This window comes from Eucyclogobius newberryi, unplaced genomic scaffold (genome assembly GCF_026437365.1).
Source record: "Eucyclogobius newberryi isolate DKJ021-1_F unplaced genomic scaffold, fEucNew1.0.hap1 SCAF_22, whole genome shotgun sequence".
NCBI classification, from domain to species: domain Eukaryota; kingdom Metazoa; phylum Chordata; class Actinopteri; order Gobiiformes; family Gobiidae; genus Eucyclogobius; species Eucyclogobius newberryi.
Window position 1 is genome coordinate 20,652,558 of NW_027315857.1, and position 20,922 is coordinate 20,673,479.

At 40.8% G+C, this 20,922-nt stretch overlaps 1 protein-coding gene across 3 annotated transcripts in view; it reads right to left on the reverse strand.

Annotated features, from left to right (window-relative positions):
• The window catches only part of dachb (dachshund b), a 137,491-nt gene that overhangs the window by 50,571 nt on the left and 65,998 nt on the right, over nucleotides 1-20,922 (reverse strand). For all 3 annotated transcript variants that reach the window (XM_072458767.1, XM_072458766.1, XM_072458768.1), the window contains exon 2: nucleotides 12,714-12,829. In XM_072458767.1, the coding sequence (XP_072314868.1) occupies nucleotides 12,714-12,829 (116 nt within the window). The remainder of the gene's footprint in view (nucleotides 1-12,713; nucleotides 12,830-20,922) is intronic.

The following is a 20,922-nucleotide window of genomic DNA, read 5'->3' on the forward strand; positions in this document are numbered from 1 at the left end:
CGGTAACGCCGCGGCCCGGGCCCTCCCGTCGCTAATGGAGACCGCGGACCTTGGGAATCGGGGGGCGCGCCGGCGGATGATTGACAGATGCGGGGGGGAGAGGCGGAAAGACGATGGGGAGAAGAGAGAGAGAGATGGGAAGGGAGGGAGGGAGGAGAGAGAGACGGGAGAGACACAAAAAGAGATTGTGGGTGGGTAGAGAGTAAGAGAGGGAAGAGAAAGGGAGAGAAGAGAAAAAGGAGAGATATACATAGAACAAGAGAGAGAAGAGAGAGGAGAAACGTGAGGGGAAAGGAAGGGAGAAAGGGGAAAGGAAAGGTGGAGGGAAAGAGAGAGAGAGAGAGAAGAGGTTGGAGACAGAAAGGAGGAGAGGAGGTGCGTCTAGAGAAAGAGAATGAGACAGAGAGAAGAGAGAAAGAGAAGCGAGGGAGGGAAGAGAGAGGGAGAGAAGAGAGAAAGATGAGAGAAAGAAAAATGAGGGGAGGGAAGAGAGAGAGAAGCGAGGGAGGGAAGACAGAGGGAGAGAGGAGGGACAGAAGAGAGAAAGAGAAATGAGGGAGGGAAGAGAGAGGGAGAGAAGAGACAGAAGAGAGAAAGAAAAGCGAGGGAGGGAAGAGAGAGGGAGAGAGGAGGGACAGAAGAGAGAAAGAGAAATGAGGGAGGGAAGAGAGAGAGAAGCGAGGGAGGGAAGAGAGAGGGAGAGAAGAGAAGAGAGACAGACCAGAGAAAGAGAAGCAAGAGGGGGGATAAGAGAGAGGGAGAGAGAAAGAGAAGTGAAAGGGAGAAAAGAGAGGAAGAGAAGCGAGCGGGAGATAAGAGAAAAAGAAAAGACAGAAAGTGAGAGAAGAGCGAGATGGGAAAGAGAGAGAGAAGAGACGTGAATAGAAAAAGAGAGTGACGAGAGAGAGAAAGAGAGAGAGAGAGAGAGAAAGAAAGAGAGAGAGAGAGAGAAAGAGAAGCGAAAGGGAGAAAAGAGAGAGAAGTGAACGGGAGATAAGAGAAAAAGAAAAGACAGGAAGTGAGAGAAGTGAGAGATGGGAAAGAGAGAGAGAAGAGACGTGAATAGAAAAAGAGAGTGACGAGAGAGAGAGAGAGAGAAAGAGAGAGAGAGAGAAAGAAAGAAAGAAAGAGGGAATGAACTGAAGACGGGGCGATCCCTTCAAAGGTTGGAGGTTTTAAAGGAGGAGAAAACGAGAGGCTAAACGAGGGTTCCTTTGACGACTGTAACTGTTTGTCTCGTTTTAGTCAACAAAATGTCACGCGATCATGTGCTGCACGAGCTCGTTCAGACCGTTACCGCGGCTACGCTGAGAGAAACAGGAAATCAATCCCGCTGTCGCCATCAAACTGCTGAACTCTGTAAACGTCATTTTGGACCGTCAATATGCACTATTCTGTTCATTTAGCATATATTATGTCCAGTTTATCCTGTTAGCAACGCCGATAAAAAGATGTATTTGTCATATTCTATTCCGACTGTGATACTGATATTTGATTGTTTTAATTGTTTTATTTTTTAATACAATAATAAAATAATCATCATAATCATAGTAATCGTATTCTTTTTAAAATACATTAAAGGTACTGATATTAGATTTGTTTTAATCTTTTTTAATAAAAATCATAATGAAAACTATATTAAAGGTGGGGATATAAGATTATTTTTTTTTTATATATATAAATATAACAATCATAATAAAAATACATTAAAGGTGATGATATTAGATTTTTTTTAAATAGTTTTATTTTTACAATAATAATGATCATAATAATCATAATATACATAAAAAGTACCGATATTAGATTTGTTTTAATTTTTTTTAATAATAATCATAATAAAAACTATATTAAAGGTATGGATATTACATTTTTTTTATAACAATCATAATAAAAATACATTAAAGGTGATGACATTAGATTTTTAAAAAAAGTTTTATTCTTACAATAATAATGATCATAATAGTCATAATAAAAATACATTAAAGGTACTGATATTAATAATGATGATAATAATACCTACAATAATAATTATAATCATAAGAACAATAATAATAATAATAATAATCATAACAATAATAATCATCATCATCATCATAATTAAATACATTAAAGGTACACTATGCTAATTCTTTCTTAGTCTTAGAGTGTTTAATCCATTATTTCTCTGTTGCGTCTCAGGCCAAACACAGAACAACGCAGTCGAGTTCATTTATTACAGTTTTATTTCCGTGACACGTGCATCATTCAGATCAGAGGCGTGAGGAAGTGCACCTTCAGCCTCACGTTCCTGAGGAAGATACGGCGTCTCAAACGGACGTATGCGTGCGGTTGTAACAGTTTTGCATGGGCCAGCTCGGCGCCGTTAATCATTACCGACCATAAAGCCCAGAGTATGACACGTTATGGCTCTGGTTTGAATACTCGACGCGATATGTTTGTGTTACATTTGGATACTGGGCCGTTTGATCAATTATTTGCGTTTTTAACAGGTCGACATTGTTCATTCTGTGATTCGCTATCATGACAGGAAGTTTAGCTCTAGACAACAAAACTATTATTATTTTTTGCATCAAACATATATAATACACGAGGTAAAAGTGTATGCATTGTTTTTTATCGGGTTGTTATAACTGCAGTTTAAAATAGGGCCATGTTATGTTGACAAAAATAAAATGAATATCTTAAATGATCCAAATGACAATATTAAGACGATACAATGTGTCTGTAAATGTCTTAATTGTGGTTATAATATTGCACAAAACATGAAAAGACGGTTAAATAAAAAAAGTGCAAAATATGTTTGAAAAGTTTTTAATTTTTTTTAATTTTTTATCTGCTCTTTTTGAGACTGTGATTATTTTTATTATTTTTTTTATTTTTTTTTAATTTGTATAGTTTTTTATAGTTTAATCACTCATTTGTCTGGTCTAGAAATGGCTTTCGATGGCAGTCTTTTCATAAACACTATTCTTTTGAACCTTTTCTGATATTTATTATAGACTACAGACTCGAAACTCGACATTTTCACAAATTCAAAAGTAAATTCAAAAACAAATCTTAAATGATCCCTATGACAATATGAAGATGACACAATGTGTCTGCAAATGTCTTAGATGTGGTTTAAATATTGCACAAAACAGGAAAATACAGTAAAATAAATCAAAAATAAATTTTAAAAAAGTGCAAAAATATGTTGATTATTTTAATTTATTCTTTTCTTTTTTTCTTTTTTTTTTTCAATAGTCTAGTTTCATCACTCATTCGTCTGGTCTAGACATTGATTTTGAAAAACACTATCCTTTCTAACCTTTTCTGACATTTATTATAGACTCAAAACTCACCATTTTCACAACTCCAAAACAACAATTGTGATTAAATCATTAGGAAGGAATCGATTAAATCAAAATTGGTTCATTAGCACTTGGCTTTTGCTCATCTTTGAAATTAAATAAAGAAATTCCTGGAACATTTTGACGAAAATGCGGCATGGAATTAGCAAAACGTACTAGAAAATTGCATATTTGTTTGTGAAAAGGCAGAATACGATCACAATTATTTCCAAAATCTCCACAAACTCACTCCTTTCAGCTGCTGTCCATATAAATGTGTTAAAATCCCAGAAAAAACTCGATATAAACTAAAATCACAACTTGCCCTGCACCAGTCGTCCTTTGTGTAAATTTCTATTTTGTTTTTCATGGACCTCGAGAGTGTCTTTGCGGCGATGTGAACTCGTGTCTCTCGCGCATCGAACACCATCCGACCAGCGAATTTGGCGTTAATATTTCATGGCCTCCACCTCCATCTTTGACGGAGTGCTCACTTAAGATGCCGAGTGACACTTTGAATAAAACAAATGCACGAATCGCTCTTTGTGATCTGGATTTAGAAACACAATGTTCCTCTCGTGGTCATGGTCGTGGTTGTTGTTCACTTTTACAAATGGATTCTACACGGATTTAGCGCCGAGTCGAATTCAGTCCTGCGCTTCGTCACTTTGCTCGTCCATCTCCGTCTTCAACTCCATTTGAGGGAGATGGATGGCGGCCATTTTGAGATATCGTGAACAATTCCGATGGGCAATGTTTTGATCAGGAATATCACTTGTTTAGAACATTACACTGTCACGTGCTCCGGGACTGTCCTGTCGCTCAAAAATATTGGACTCAAATTAACGACGCACTGCAAACTGTTTTTGACATTACCATCCCAATTTTAGAACTACCGTATTTTCCGGACTATAAGTTTTGGGTGCGACTTATACTCCAGAGCGACTTATATGTGATATTATTTGTTATTTTCACACTGGCATCCGCATTTCACATGTTGATTATTTTCACACTGACCACCACAAGAGGGCGCTCTAGGCTCTAAGCGACGCAGAAGAAGAATCTGCACTTCCTCTACCTCTGGAGTTTGTGGAGTTGTTTAGAAGTGACACAGAGGAAGAAGAATTCAATGGATTTAGTGATTTGGGGTAAAACTGATGCTTTGGTAAACTTGTTAGCATGTTCTTTATGCTATAGTTATCTGAATAACTGTTCATATGTTACGTTAACATACCAGACACTTACCACAGTTCTGTCTGTGCCTCATGTAGCTGAAGGTGTTAGCGTTAGCATACTCCAGTGCGACTTGTATATGTTTTTTCTTCTCTATTATGCATTTTTTGGCTGGTGCGACTTATACCCCAGAGCAATTTATACTTCGGAAAATACGGTACGAAATGGGCCTCAAAACTCCTGCCATAGACACAATAAATGGATACCTTTGGAACATACTTTTAGTGGCATGACAAATGGCTGACAGAAAGGACTGGACTGTCATAGTAACAGAAATTAGACGAATGGAAAAACTGACATTTGGACTTAATTTGGAAATGGACACATTTGAATGACTTTGGACCAAGTGTGACTTTTATTTTAATTTAATTGTGCAGCGATTAAGTTTCTTTTGATGTTTAGTTGATGTCTACTTGTGTTTTTATTTAGATTTTTACTCTTTTAAAAATTCAAAAAAAATCAAAAAAGAAAAATACACTATTCTGTTTCTTGTTCTGGTAAGTTCTAATTTGTTTAAATTATATAATTATATTATTATAATCTTTTAATTTTGCACCATATCGTAAATAAAACATAAGCTGCAATAAAAATAAAGTCATATATGTTACACATTTAGCGCCGCTGCAGCTTAAGTTATTGTAGCGTTAAAAAAATAACAAAATGTCCCACATGTGCAATGTACGCTCAATAAATAATAAGCCCCAAAAATATCCTCACATCTTACATCGATGATGTAACTATGGTGACAGGCCAGAAGCTCATGAGTTTGAATCCTGAAGAATGGGACTATGTGGATTTGGCATGTTCTTCTTGTATCCTTTGGGTGCTCTGCTTTGCACCATTAATCTAAAACATGCACAACAGGCAAAAGAAAGGTTAAATAAATAAAACAACAACAGACAAAATCCTCTGTAGTTCAGGGCCAAACGTGCTGCTCCCGACAAACATGAAGCAGTCGTCACATGAGGAGGATTACTTTATGAGGTCGCTATGTCAAAGGTGCACTACGTCACTTTGTGGCGGGCTCCGCCCACTGCTTTCCTCTGGTCGTCATGACGACGTCATTGCTTTGCCTGGACTTGTGTCTATCACACATTTATTCACTTACAAAGGTGTTCACTGCTTTAACAAACATAAAGACATGTAAAAACATACATTCTTACTGTGAGCAGGCTCGCCACTCCACAGATCTGACCTGCGACTCGGCTTGGTGCTGTCACCTGTTTGTCTCCATGGAAACATAATTGTATGCCATACTGCAGAAAATTCCAGGCACAGCAGTAACATAAAGTTACATAGTGCACCTTTACTAACTGTTATACGGTATATTGTATTTTAATTAGTTTATTCTTGAATTGATTAATGAATTTGCTTATAATTAGTAAGTTGCAAATGCTGTAGCACTTTGGTGGTTCATTATTTATTTTTCTTTTATTTATTTTTCATCTTTTCTTTTACATTTTTGAAATGTATACAAATAAAAACAAGAAATAGGTGGTTCATTATTTCAAGTATTTACTCTGCTTTGGACTAGGTTTTGGTTCCTGCAGTAATTTTTCCCAATCATTATTCCCGGATTTAAAAAAATAATCATTTGCTCAGGGCTAATCTATGTGGCACTTAAACACGACGATACTTATAATCTCAGTTCACATCTGTTTCTGAAGCTTTAGAAACTGCTGAATAATTAAAACATTTGGCTGAATTGAAAGCTTAACATTACTTAATTACGCAGTGCCTTTAAACTCTTTTTAAAGTCTAGGGGGGAAAAGGGAATGGGAAATGTACTTCAGGAACTACTTCAGGGCTTCAAAGTGGGCGGGGCCGTTGAGCTTCATTTCATAAAAGTGTCAAGACCATAACCAGCAGTTTAAGCCCCCTCAGTGTAAATCGAGCTACTAGACCATTCAGGCGTACAGATGAATCCCCCCGAGCTGCGACTACATGAAACTGTACGAGATGTTTGTGCGAGGAGTGAAAAGACTGTCCACTCGAAGTAGAAGTACTGCGACTACATGAAACTGTACGAGATGTTTGTGCGAGGAGTGAAAAGACTGTCCACTCGAAGTAGAAGTACTGCGACTACATGAAACTGTACGAGATGTTTGTGCGAGGAGTGAAAAAACCTGTCCACTCGAAGTAGAAGTACTGCGACTACATGAAACTGTACGAGATGTTTGTGCGAGGAGTGAAACGCCTGTCCACTCGAAGTAGAAGTACTGCGACTACATGAAACTGTACGAGGTGTTTGTGCGAGGAGTGAAAAGCCTGTCCACTCGAAGTAGAAGTACTGCGACTACATGAAACTGTACGAGATGTTTGTGCGAGGAGTGAAAAGCCTGTCCACTCGAAGTAGAAGTACTGCGACTACATGAAACTGTACGAGGTGTTTGTGCGAGGAGCGAAAAGACTGTCCACTCGAAGTAGAAGTACTGCGACTACATGAAACTGTACGAGATGTTTGTGCGAGGAGTGAAAAGACTGTCCACTCGAAGTAGAAGTACTGCGACTACATGAAACTGTACGAGATGTTTGTGCGAGGAGTGAAAAGACTGTCCACTCGAAGTAGAAGTACTGCGACTACATGAAACTGTACGAGATGTTTGTGCGAGGAGTGAAAAGCCTGTCGACTCGAAGTAGAAGTACTGCGACTACATGAAACTGTACGAGGTGTTTGTGCGAGGAGTGAAAAGACTGTCCACTCGAAGTAGAAGTACTGCGACTACATGAAACTGTACGAGATGTTTGTGCGAGGAGTGAAAAGACTGTCCACTCGAAGTAGAAGTACTGCGACTACATGAAACTGTACGAGATGTTTGTGCGAGGAGCGAAAAGCCTGTCCACTCGAAGTAGAAGTACTGCGACTACATGAAACTGTAGGAGATGTTTGTGCGAGGAGCGAAAAGCCTGTCCACTCGAAGTAGAAGTACTGCGACTACATGAAACTGTACGAGGTGTTTGTGCGAGGAGTGAAAAGCCTGTCCACTCGAAGTAGAAGTACTGCGACTACATGAAACTGTACGAGATGTTTGTGCGAGGAGTGAAACGCCTGTCCACTCGAAGTAGAAGTACTGCGACTACATGAAACTGTACGAGGTGTTTGTGCGAGGAGTGAAAAGCCTGTCCACTCGAAGTAGAAGTACTGCGACTACATGAAACTGTACGAGATGTTTGTGCGAGGAGTGAAAAGCCTGTCCACTCGAAGTAGAAGTACTGCGACTACATGAAACTGTACGAGGTGTTTGTGCGAGGAGCGAAAAGACTGTCCACTCGAAGTAGAAGTACTGCGACTACATGAAACTGTACGAGGTGTTTGTGCGAGGAGCGAAACGCCTGTCCACTCGAAGTAGAAGTACTGCGACTACATGAAACTGTACGAGATGTTTGTGCGAGGAGCGAAACGCCTGTCCACTCGAAGTAGAAGTACTGCGACTACATGAAACTGTACGAGGTGTTTGTGCGAGGAGTGAAAAGCCTGTCGACTCGAAGTAGAAGTACTGCGACTACATGAAACTGTACGAGGTGTTTGTGCGAGGAGCGAAAAGCCTGTCCACTCGAAGTAGAAGTACTGCGACTACATGAAACTGTAGGAGATGTTTGTGCGAGGAGCGAAAAGCCTGTCCACTCGAAGTAGAAGTACTGCGACTACATGAAACTGTACGAGATGTTTGTGCGAGGAGTGAAAAGCCTGTCCACTCGAAGTAGAAGTACTGCGACTACATGAAACTGTACAAGGTGTTTGTGCGAGGAGTGAAAAGCCTGTCGACTCGAAGTAGAAGTACTGCGACTACATGAAACTGTAGGAGGTGTTTGTGCGAGGAGTGAAAAGCCTGTCCACTCGAAGTAGAAGTACTGCGACTACATGAAACTGTACGAGGTGTTTGTGCGAGGAGCGAAACGCCTGTCCACTCGAAGTAGAAGTACATTGTTAAATCTGCGGCGCTCATTATCTGAAGTCTTCTATTATGAAGCGCATTGAGATCAGTTCGGTTCAGTCTCGACCCTCCATTCATCCTCTGAGCTGCGGAGCCTTGCAGGTGCTCAGAGCTCAACACAAGTGTCCAGAGAGGGGGGGAAGAGGGAGAGAGAGAGAGGGAGAGAGAGAGAGGGAGAGAGAGAGGGAGAGAGGGAGAGAAGAAGAGAGTGAGAGCGGGGAGAGAGAGAAATGTGCACAGCCTCTCAGCACAAGTGTCCCCCTCGTAACGTGGAGGCTCAACGCTCTACATCTGTAACCTGCACCAAGGCTCAGAGAGAGAGAGAGAGAGAGAGAGAGAGAGAGGGGGAGAAAGAGACCTTCACTTATAAACACCCAGAAAGAGAGCGATAGAGAGAGAGAGAGAGAGAGAGAGAGAGAGAGAGAGAGAGAGAGAGAAAGAGACCTAAACTCACAAACAACCAGGAAGAGAGAGAGAGAGAGAGAGAGACCTACACTCACAAACACCCATAGAGAGAGAGAGAGAGACCTACACTCACAAACAACCAGGAAGAGAGAGAGACCTACACTCACAAACAACCAGGAAGAGAGAGAGAGAGAGCGAGAGAGAGAGAGAGAGACCTACACTCACAAACACCCATAGAGAGAGAGAGAGAGAGAGAGAGAGACCTACACTCACAAACAACCAGGAAGAGAGAGAGAGAGAGCGAGAGAGAGAGAGAGAGACCTACACTCACAAACACCCATAGAGAGAGAGAGAGAGAGAGACCTACACTCACAAACACCCATAGAGAGAGAGAGAGAGAGAGAGAGACCTACACTCACAAACACCCAGTGAGAGAGAGAGAGAGAGAGAGAGAGAGAGAGAGAGAGACAGAGAAAGAGACCTAAACTCACAAACAACCAGGAAGAGAGAGAGACCTACACTCACAAACACCCATAGAGAGAGAGAGAAAGAAAGACAAAGAAAGAAACCTTCACTCATAAACAACCAGAGAGAGAGGGAGAGAGAGAGAGAGAGACTTTTGTTATCCTGAAATGTATTGTGTTTTATTCTTTGCTCTATTATATTGTCATGTGGATCAATAACGTTAAGTCTGAATTTAATATAAAAAATAAATAATAATAATAATAATGATAATAATAAATGATAATAATTAAAAGAAATCAAAATCTACATTTCTTTATGAATAATGTAATTTAATACAGTGCCTGTGTTTGAGTTCACACGCCTGGACAACTGCAAGTACTACAAGTTTGTATTTATATCATCTTACTTTTATTTTTTTAATTATTTTTTTACTAATGTCCGTTAAAACATCTCACAAACGGTCAGATGAAAACACAGTGTGACGAAGACGATCCCGTCACGAGTCACTAGAGTAAATACAAGGACGCGTAACTGTACCAAACCCGTCAAAACGAGGACATTCTCTGATTCGCTGAGACATAACGGCGTTCTCTCCGGACGCCTCGTCGGTGTGAAACGTGGATCTGAACACGTCCCGGGCAAAGTGTGCGACACAAGGAGCTCCATTGAACAGCATCTGAAGACGTGAATTATCAAGTCAAATGAGCCCGCTGCCCTCCCATGCCGCTCCGCTCGCTCCACACACGCCCCCAAACCGTCTGCCCGACTGCCCCGCGCAAACAGCCTGCACTACCGCCTCCCGCCACACGGATATTCAAATGAGCTGCTTTTTGTTTATTACGATGGTGTATTTGTTTATTCTTTCATTTACAATTTTGATTTCATGAATACAATCGGAACAGGGATTGATTTGCCAATTTCAATGAGAGAAAATTAAGTATTTTACTGTTGTTTTTGTTGTCTATAAAGGTAAAAAAAATTGTTAAATCAAAATGTTTGAATTTACAGTTGTTAAATTGTTAATTCTTCCATTTAACGTACATTTTGACTTCATGAATACAATCGGAACAGGGATTGATTTGCCAATTTCAATGAGAGAAAATTAAGTATTTTACTGTTGTTTTTGTTGTCTAAAATGGTAAAAAAATGTTTAATCAAAATGTTTAAATTTACAGTTTTTAAATAGTTTATTCTCGTTATTCGTCTCGTTATTTCTTTCGCCTTTTTCGCTGGACTTGCTAAAATTTCGTTCATATATTCAGTTTTAACTCGATTAATTTATCAAAACAAACTGTAGATGTCGGTGAATTAATTTGGAAAATTGAAAAAAAAAAAAAAAAAAATATTCATGGCCTAAAAAACATACATTTTATAATTATTTTTATTTAATTATGATAAACATATTTTTTGTTTTAGATTATATTAATTTATTTTAAAAATGCACAGCTAAATTCTGTAACATCCTATTTATTTTTGTATTTTTTTTAATTCTATCTCGCATTCTTCTTCCTCTTTGTTTTAGTTCTTTTCTTTTTTTTAACCCTGTGATAAATGTACGTCTGTGAGCGGCTGATGCCCCCCCGTCGTCGTGGCGCCCACCAGATTGTAAACAACACCCGTCTCCCCGGCAGCGGTCGCCATGGACGCCATAATGTGTGTGTGATCATGCAGCATCAGACGCAGCGAAATGTTTATCCTCATTTGATTTATGTCGAGTAACAGACGCTTTCACTTTTCATTTTGGGCCTTTTCCGTTTCTCTCCAATAAAGTAATGATGATGTCACAATTTATACAACTTAAAACATTTAAAATGTAACATACAAATAATAATTACACACAACGACAGCTTTGAAATGAGTGACAGTCTTAATCATGTTTATTTTAGTAGTTGAACTGGCGATATAGTCAAATTATTATTTTAAATTGTGGGACTTTTTTAAATACATAGTCAATTAATAAAGTATGGGACAGAGGACAACAGGCCATAGGACACAGGACAGAGGACAGAGGAGGCAGAACAGAGGACACAGGACAGAGGACACAGGCCATAGGACAGAGGATGCAGGGCAAAGGGCAGAGGAGGCAGGACAGAGGACACAGGACAGAGGACGCAGGACAGAGGACACATGACAGAGGATGCAGGACATAGGACAGGGGACAGAGGGATGCAGGACAGAGGACAGAAGACACAGGACAGAGGACAGGGGATAGAGGAGGCAGGACAGAGGACGCAGGACAGAGGACAGATGACACAGGGCAGAGAACGCAAGATAGAGGACGCAGGACAGAGGATGCAGGACATAGGAAAGGGGACAGAGGATGCAGGACAGATGACAGAAGACACAGGACAGGGGACAGAGGACACAGGAGAGCGAACAGGGGACAGAGGATGCAGGACAGAGGACAGAAGACACAGGACAGGGGACACAGGGCAGAGGACATAGGACAGAGGATTCAGGACAGAGGACAGAAGACACAGGACGCAGGACAAAGGACAGAGGACACAGGACACATGACAGAGGATGCAGGACATAGGACAGGGGACAGAGGGATGCAGGACAGAGGACAGAAGACACAGGACAGAGGACACAGGAGAGCGAACAGGGGACAGAGGATGCAGGACAGAGGACAGAAGACACAGGACAGGGGACACAGGGCAGAGGACATAGGACAGAGGATTCAGGACAGAGGACAGAAGACACAGGACGCAGGACACAGGACAGAGAATGCAGGACATAGGACAGGGGACAGAGGACGCAGGACAGAAACCACCAATAACGACTGAAGTAAAGCCCGTGCACAGCCTCCACCAATCAGACTCAGGGACAGAGCTGAGCCTGCAGTCAAAGCTCGGGGCGTAAATCTGTTTCAGACACAAACTATGGACAGATACAAGAAAAACGCCCATGAAAGACATTTTAGATGGACTGAGACACAAATTACAGACACAGTTAAGAGAAATATATTTAAAATGTTGCAAAAAATATTCCAATTCTTTTAGGTTTATATTTGCATTTATAAACGACATCAAACCAGGAAATTACCCATCAACCACTGGGTCAAAACTCATCTATTGTCACTTTTCTTTTTGACGAATAAAAATATATGGGAGCGACTTTATTATGCCAAAATCATGTTTAAACTGTTAAAAAATGTGTTTCTTTTGTGTAAATTCTGCATAAACTTTGGACTGAATGAATGTCCTTGGTATGATGTCACTTCCTGTCATTTCTTTTTTGTTGTTGTTCAGAGTGCACATCAATAGAGTCACGTTTGTCACATTTAAATCATCATTAATCATCATTAACGGTTCCCCGACGACCGAACCCTGGGTGAATGTCTTACCGCTGTGCGAGAGCAGGTTGGGCGACAGCAGGCCAGGGAGTCCCGGGTGAAGCAGGCGAGGGCCCTCCTGGAGCACGGCCGCCGAGCAGCGTTTGGGGGGCCGACCCGGACGAGAGCTGAGGGGAGATAGAGAGAGACTGAATTCAGGATAATCATCTTCATTTCAATCACTTTCATTACCGTATTTTACAGTATACTTATATCTACACTTATACTCCGGAGCGACTTATATGTGATATTATTTGTTATTTTCACACTTCCAACCGCATTTCATACTCCAGTGCAACTTATATATGTTTTTTTCTTCTCTATTATGCATTTTTTGTCTGATGCGACTTATACTCCGGTGCGACTTATACTCCAGAAAATACGGTAGTTAAAGTCCGTATGAAGGATCTCACGTTTCTCTCATCATGACTTAGTTTGATTGTTTAGAAACTGTGGTGATTATTCATAATAGTTTTACTTCCGTTAAGTTGCAGTTTGTGAAGAAATTGTGAAAAATAAGATGAAGAATAAAATGACAGAAAGTAGAGCTGAATCCCTCTGTGATGTCATCAGCGTGCGACGTGCCGTTGAAAACACAGAAAACACTGTCACACTTTTCTGACACTTTGAACCATCATTTAACAATCTAAAGGTGTTATATTGTGTTATTGTGTGTTGAACCAGAACTGTTGTGTCATTTATATGGATTTTGGCTCTTGTTTACAGTCTGGTTGCTAGGTAACAGTTGTGGAATTACCGCCACTATCTCATATTTGCTGCTCATGTCCAAACAGGAAGTACAATTATAAACTTTACAAAAAAGGGTCAAACTGGGAACAAACTGAATTTTTTGGGGGGTAAAATCTGGAATATAACTGTGTTCACTCCGTTTTAGTGAAATGTGTCATCGAAACTGATGGACACATTTTAAACTATTGATTTAGTCCATGTTTTACGAGGAAGGTCTGTGAAAAAAGCACATTTACAGCGACGACCTGGTCAAGAAGCAGCACGAAGGCGACGCAAGATCAAACAAAATCACATCCGTCATCAAAACATTTGCAGTCAAGAAATAAAAGGGAGTTTTTCAAAAAAATATAAACAAATGTAGAGACATGTTATGCAAATTAATGTTAATGAGCGGCTAGCCTCGTTAGCCTCGTTACAGTAGTGTTTCCTCATCGTTACTGTCCTTAAAGTTGTGTTGTGATCGGCTCCTGCATGTTTATTTAATCCTGTTGCGTTGTCCTGCTGGGAAAATCCCTGTTTTCACCTACCCCCTATCCCCGCCCACATCCCAGTACGGGTTAGGGGGTAGAATTTCTAAAACATCATATAGCCTTTAAAAAATGAAAAATAAAACATGTAAATGAGAAACTTATTACTTATTATTTTAGTTTGATGGGAACGTTACCATGAAGAGGCGGAGCTTATCAGTTCTACAGTTTTGAACAAGAAGTTGTTACGGCAGTTTCCTGTAAACAATGATCAAGTAAAGAGTAACCAGGCAATAACTTGAAGCAGAAACAGAGTCTCTCGGTCTCTCTCAAAAGGTGGAAGTTTATTCACGTGCACAGTGGATAAACACCCTCACTCGCCCTAAGACAAGTTCGTTCTGTCCCTACCTAACTTTACAATTTACAAAGTACACCTTTTATAGGTGGTAACAAACATAACATAATCACAACCCAAATCAGCTCAAAAAGAGATAGACCAGACTATCACGTCCGTGACGGTTCCAGCTCTCTCTTCAGAGGTTTAATCAAAGACCATTTCCACACCGAATCCGGTCCTGACGCATTAATTGATGATTAAGAGGCGCCGGACAGTAGATATTCAGTATAATCAGGACCTCATATTCTTATCCCATCTGCACACAGGAGAACAACAAAGATATTAATTCCGTGACATGTCATGGCCTAAAACAACATTAGAATGACATGACATGACCCATTTTCTCCCATTACAAAGTCAATGGACCTCTTTCTGTTATGAAGCCTTTTTTTGATCAAAATTGCGGTTTACAGCGAACAAAATGTTAAAACAATGATCTACTTCAATACTAAGTCAGGAAAAAAAAGCGCAACATGTCTCCTTTAATGCCATACCGTGGAACATTCCGGGCGGAGCCAAAACATCTCTGTGAGTTTAGTTTAGAGCCAGCAGGACAGGAGTTTGACCCACCGCGGCGGAGCTGGACGACGTGCCTCATTAAGGGCCCGCGGCTGGACTGTGATTGGTCAAGATCGGCAGGTGCTTTTTTTTCCTTCTTCTTTTTTTCTTCTTTTTAGCGAGTCTCACGGCGGAGCGTCGTCTGTTCGCGCCTCCAGAGCAGCAGGACTTAACGCTTCTTAAAATAGCCACAACTTTTTTTTCCTTCCGCGCTAATGGAGAGAAAGTGCGAGGTGCAAAGGCTGACCCCCGGGGACACGCTTCGCCGTAACAAAAATCAGAAAGCAAATACGACATTTTCCAAACGCAATTTCCAGTCTAAAATCAATTTAAATACTCACAAATGTTTTGTATTGGAAAGGTTGAAAGATTACTAAAATGTGTTAAAATAAAAGCTTAACCACAAAAAAACCCAAGATTAAACCAAGGATAATTTAGCCTGTAGGAAAATAATAAATACAATCTGAATTTTTTCGTTTAAAACACACATTTTTACATAAATAAACTGTACATTTCTGGTGTTATTGTGATATATTTAGTTTAAGATATTGATCATTGCGTCACAATTTTGCGATTGTATTGTATTGTATTGTTTTGTATTGTTTTGTATTGTATTGTATTGTATTGCATTGTATTGTATTGTTTTCTATTGTATTGTATTGCATTGCATTGTATTGTTTTGTATTGTATTGTATTGTATTGTATTGTATTGTATTGTTTTGTATTGTATTGTATTGTATTGTATTGTATTGTTTTGTATTGTATGTATTGTATTGTATTGTATTGTATTGTTTTGTATTGTATTGTATTGTATTGTATTGTATTGTATTGTACAGTGCTCAGTTCGAATATCACAAAATATCAGTAGTTTTTGTGTCTAATTTAGATCATTCTGAAACTATTCAAAGGTCATAATTCTATCCTATTTATGTGATGTTTTCAGTATCAATTTGTATAAGTATCTACTTTTAATACATCTCTATCTGGGCATTGATTATTTGGACAGGCCCATTAGAAAGTAGTATGAGTAATAGTAATATGATAATATAAATACATGTTCAGCAACAAGCCATTGGTGTTATTGATTATCATGTTTCCTGTGGGTCATAAGTGATTTTTTCTCTAAAAATGTTGTTTTAATATATGTATGCAGAGTTTGTGGACCTAAATCCCATTAAAAACATCAATGGATTAATAAAAACTCAGAATAAGGCAAGACAACAAGCAAAAAAATGTGGAAAAAATTCATACAAAAAAAGTGAAAATATTTTAAACTATAAAAATACTGGGACTGTAAAAAATACCTCTGACACTTGGACATACAAAACCTAACTTAACTTCTAATATCTATATTTTATAAAACAGTAAAAATGTAATTGTATTAACGTTTGTGTTACATCTTTCGGGCGGTAATTAATCGATAATAAAGTGTCTTCGTCAAGCACATTTTGTAGTAGTGAATTTTTTAATTATTTAGTTTATTTTACAGATTTGGGAGTGAAATGCCAGTGTATTTGTGCGTCATTTTAAGTCGTTTTCAGTGTCGTTCTTCTAAAACCCTTGGCGCTCGTTGGACGGTCAGCTATTCGCTCCGATCAGAGACTCTTAACGGTTTCTTAACAAGCTCCGCCTCTTTTACCCGACTCATCGAATAAACGTTAATTCGCCGAACCGACCGGCGTCCTGATCTTTAGTTTGTGTGAACATCCCGGACGACCGTCGGAGTGTTGGAGTTCCAGTTCCCTCCCTCGCTCCGTGTCTCTAGGTGTAAATGACTTTGGACGCCCATCTGTTCGCTCGCCCCCTGCAGAGAAATGGCCTGCATGCACACCTCTCTCTCTCTCTCTATCTCTCTCCCTCTCTCTATCTCTCTCTTCTCTCGTTCCTCTCCTCCGTTACCGTAGTTCCAGGTTTATTTATGCCAACGTGCACATGCATAATACAGCAGGGTTGGACGGCGGAGCGGCCCTGAAACATATTGCTACAGCGCGGAGACCGTTAGCTTGGCGAGCGAAGAGCGTTTTCCCAGTACAAACCGAGGATTTATCCAAGAAATGCACACGCTCTGCACATAACGTTGAATTCAAACAATACAATACCTTTCAAGACACATTTCTGAACTCTTTTGTTACACTTAATTAAAGTCTATTTAGTATTTTTTTTTCCATTTCTTTAAAGGAGACGTATTATGATTTTTCCAACTTCTTATTATTGAACTATATTGTAACATAAGTAGATCATCTTTTTTACATATCGTTCATTGTAAACCCCAATATTGACGGGTTAATAATAGAAAAACTTCTTGTTCAAACCTGCAGAACTGATAAGCTCCGCCTCTTCACAGTGACATTTCACCGTAACAAGCAGCAGATTGTCCTTTACATGTTTTTAGCTTTGAAAAGTGGCTATGTGACATTTTTTGACCTTACGTGTGTCACTCGGAGTCTTCATCTGTCAAATAATCGAAACTAAGTACTGGGATGTGGGCGGGGATAGGGGGTAGGTGAAAACAGGACTTTTCTGAGCACTCAAGCCACAGTTATAGTACAATACAGCACTAATCCAATACGAAAGAATCAATCAAAATACAACTTTGAGGAAACTAATGATGAGGAAACACAGACATTGTCCCCTTTTTATTATGATCAATATTCTGTTCAATCCAAATGTATTTATAAAGCACTTTAGAAACAACACGTGTGGCCAAAGTGCTGTAATTTACAAAGATTAACTAAACAGGCCTGTCACAATCATTACTATGAACTCAACACTCAATAAATGAAAGAGTGAACGATGTTTTTAGGGCTCATTATTTATGGTTTGTGCATTTTCTTTGCCCTAATTGGGAACTTTTTGTTAATTTATTGTACAACGATAAGATCTGAGCAGTAGAGGTTTGACTCAGTAACTTTTGTGACTAATTATATGTACTATTAAAGTGTTTCATTGGGCTTTTTGTTTGTTGTGTATTGTGCATTTATTAAAAGGGTCTGACTTTGTTTCAATATGATCATGATAGTCGAACATTTTGTCCCCCGTCCGCGGCGTCTTTGTAGCGTCTTTGTGGGACAGGGCGGTGGTGAGCGGCTGCGGCCATGACAGCGCGTCCATTGTCCCGGGGTCGGTGGAGCGGAGGCCGCGCAGACGACGCACCTGCTCAGCCTCCGAGGCCAAAGCGCAATATTAAAACCCGCCGAGCGTTCAAAGAGAGGCCGCTGTCCCAGGTGGGGCCGCAAGACACGTCGCAATTTGAACGGTGGCAATTAGCAAAGCAGGCGAACACTTCTTAACGCTAACAATCATGTCAAAGACTTGCCCATTTGCGCCGCTGGTTTTTGCACTGTGTCTGACTAAACTATGCATTGCACGTATATATAAATTCAGTCAAAGTCTATTTTTTTTATCTTACTTCGTTTTTTAATTCATATTTTGTTATTATTATGTTTTTCTATTATTCATTTTATTCATTTTATTCATTTTATTCATTTTATTCATTTTATTCATTTTATTCATTTTATTCATTAATCTTATTTAATTGTATTATTATGTTATTTTATGTTATTTTATTTATTTTATCAATTTAAATGTATATATTTCTTTTTTCTTTAATTAATTCATTTTGTATTTACTTATGAATCTTTGTTTTCGTTCAATGGCAATAAACCTTTTTCTGATTCTGAAACAACAAAAGATTCTGTCTTATTATGTGTAAAAAAACAAAGATCTTAAAGCCTCTTTTAGACCTCTTCAGACATGTTCTGTATGTGATTCTTCAGCAGTTCAGATTTCAGTCTTTTCTCAAACGTTACGGGCTTAAAATGTGAAAGACCTAGATTTAAAGGAAACAATCACCCCAAGACACTTTTAACCAAAACAAATATAAAATAATAATAATAATTCAAATGGCGCAAAATATCAGATACAGCCCTGTTTTGTTATTTTTCTCCTTTTATCTGCCTGTTTTTCCGTCTCTTTCTCGTGCCGGCGGTCAGACTGGGAGAGCCTTGGGACTTTGCGGGTGTAAAAGCCTCCCGGGGCGACACTGTACGTGTGAAGAGCGAGAGAAGAAGAGAAGGAGGGAAGGAGAGAGGGAGAGAAGAAGAGACGGAAGGAAGGAGAGAGGGAGAGAGGGAGGGAAGGAGAGAGGGAGAGAGGGAGGGAAGGAGAGACGGAAGGAAGGAGAGTGGGAGAGAGGAAAATAAGGAAGGAAAGAGAGGAGAGAGGGAGGGAAGGAGAGAAGGAGAGAGGGAGAGAAGGAGAGAGGGAGAGAAGGAGAGAGGGAGGGAAGGAGAGAGGGAGAGAGGGAGGGAAGGAGAGAGGGAGAGAGGGAGGGAAGGAGAGAGGGAGAGAGGGAGAGAAGGAGAGAGGGAGGGAAGGAGAGAAGGAGAGGAGAGAAGGAGTGAAGGAGAGAGGGAGAGAAGGAGAGAGGGAGAGAAGGAGAGAGGGAGGGAAGGAGAGAGAGAGAGGGAGGGAAGGATAGAGGGAGAGAGGGAGAGAAGGAGAGAGGGAGAGAGGGAGGGAAGGAGAGAAGGAGAGGAGAGAAGGAGTGAAGGAGAGAGGGAGAGAAGGAGAGAATGAGTGAAGGAGAGAGGGAGAGAAGAAGAGAAGGCGAAAAGAAGAGAGGGAGACAAGAAGAGAAGGAGAGAAGAAGAGAAGGAGAGAAGAAGAGAAGGAGAGAAGGAGGGAAGGATAGAGGGAGAGAGGGAGAGAAGGAGAGAGGGAGAGAGGGAGGGAAGGAGAGAAGGAGAGGAGAGAAGGAGTGAAGGAGAGAGGGAGAGAAGGAGAGAAGGAGAGAAGGAGGGAAGGAGAGAGGGAGAGAAGAAGAGACGGAAGGAAGGAGAGAGGGAGGGAAGGAGAGAGGGAGAGAGGGAGGGAAGGAGAGACGGAAGGAAGGAGAGTGGGAAAGAGGAAAATAAGGAAGGAAAGAGAGGAGAGAGGGAGGGAAGGAGAGAAGGAGAGAGGGAGAGAAGGAGAGAGGGAGAGAAGGAGAGAGGGAGGGAAGGAGAGAGGGAGAGAGGGAGGGAAGGAGAGAGGGAGAGAGGGAGGGAAGGAGAGAGGGAGAGAGGGAGAGAGGGAGAGAAGGAGAGAGGGAGGGAAGGAGAGAAGGAGAGGAGAGAAGGAGTGAAGGAGAGAGGGAGAGAAGGAGAGAGGGAGAGAAGGAGAGAGGGAGGGAAGGAGAGAGAGAGAGAGGGAGGGAAGGAGAGAGGGAGAGAGGGAGAGAAGGAGAGAGGGAGAGAGGGAGGGAAGGAGAGAAGGAGAGGAGAGAAGGAGTGAAGGAGAGAGGGAGAGAAGGAGAGAATGAGTGAAGGAGAGAGGGAGAGAAGAGAAGGAGAGAAGAAGAGAAGGCGAAAAGAAGAGAGGGAGACAAGAAGAGAAGGAGAGAAGAAGAGAAGGAGAGAAGGAGGGAAGGATAGAGGGAGAGAGGGAGAGAAGGAGAGAGGGAGAGAGGGAGGGAAGGAGAGAAGGAGAGGAGAGAAGGAGTGAAGGAGAGAGGGAGAGAAGGAGAGAAGGAGAGAAGGAGGGAAGGAGAGAGGGAGAGAAGAAGAGACGGAAGGAAGGAGAGAGGGAGGGAAGGAGAGAGGGAGAGAGGGAGGGAAGGAGAGAGGGAGAGAGGGAGGGAAGGAGAGAAGGAGAGGAGAGAAGGAGTGAAGGAGAGAGGGAGAGAAGGAGAGAATGAGTGAAGGAGAGAGGGAGAGAGGGAGAGAAGAAGAGAGGGAGAGAAGAAGAGAAGGAGAGAAGAAGAGAAGGAGGGAAGGATAGAGGGAGAGAGGGAGAGAAGGAGAGAGGGACAAACTGAGCATGAACCGAACAGGAGAGACGGACGCCTGAACTCTGAGTCACCTCAGACCAACGCACGGTGCATCTGTAAAACCGCCGTCGCTTCGTTTGTGATGGAAAACGATTATGACTAAAGACGTTTTACAATTTGACGCAATCTTCATCACCTATTGACCAATGACAGCAAACTATTCGCTGATTAAAATGCTTTGATTGTGTTTTGACTTCAGGTTGCAACATTGATATGAAATGGTGGTGGCGGCTAACAAGT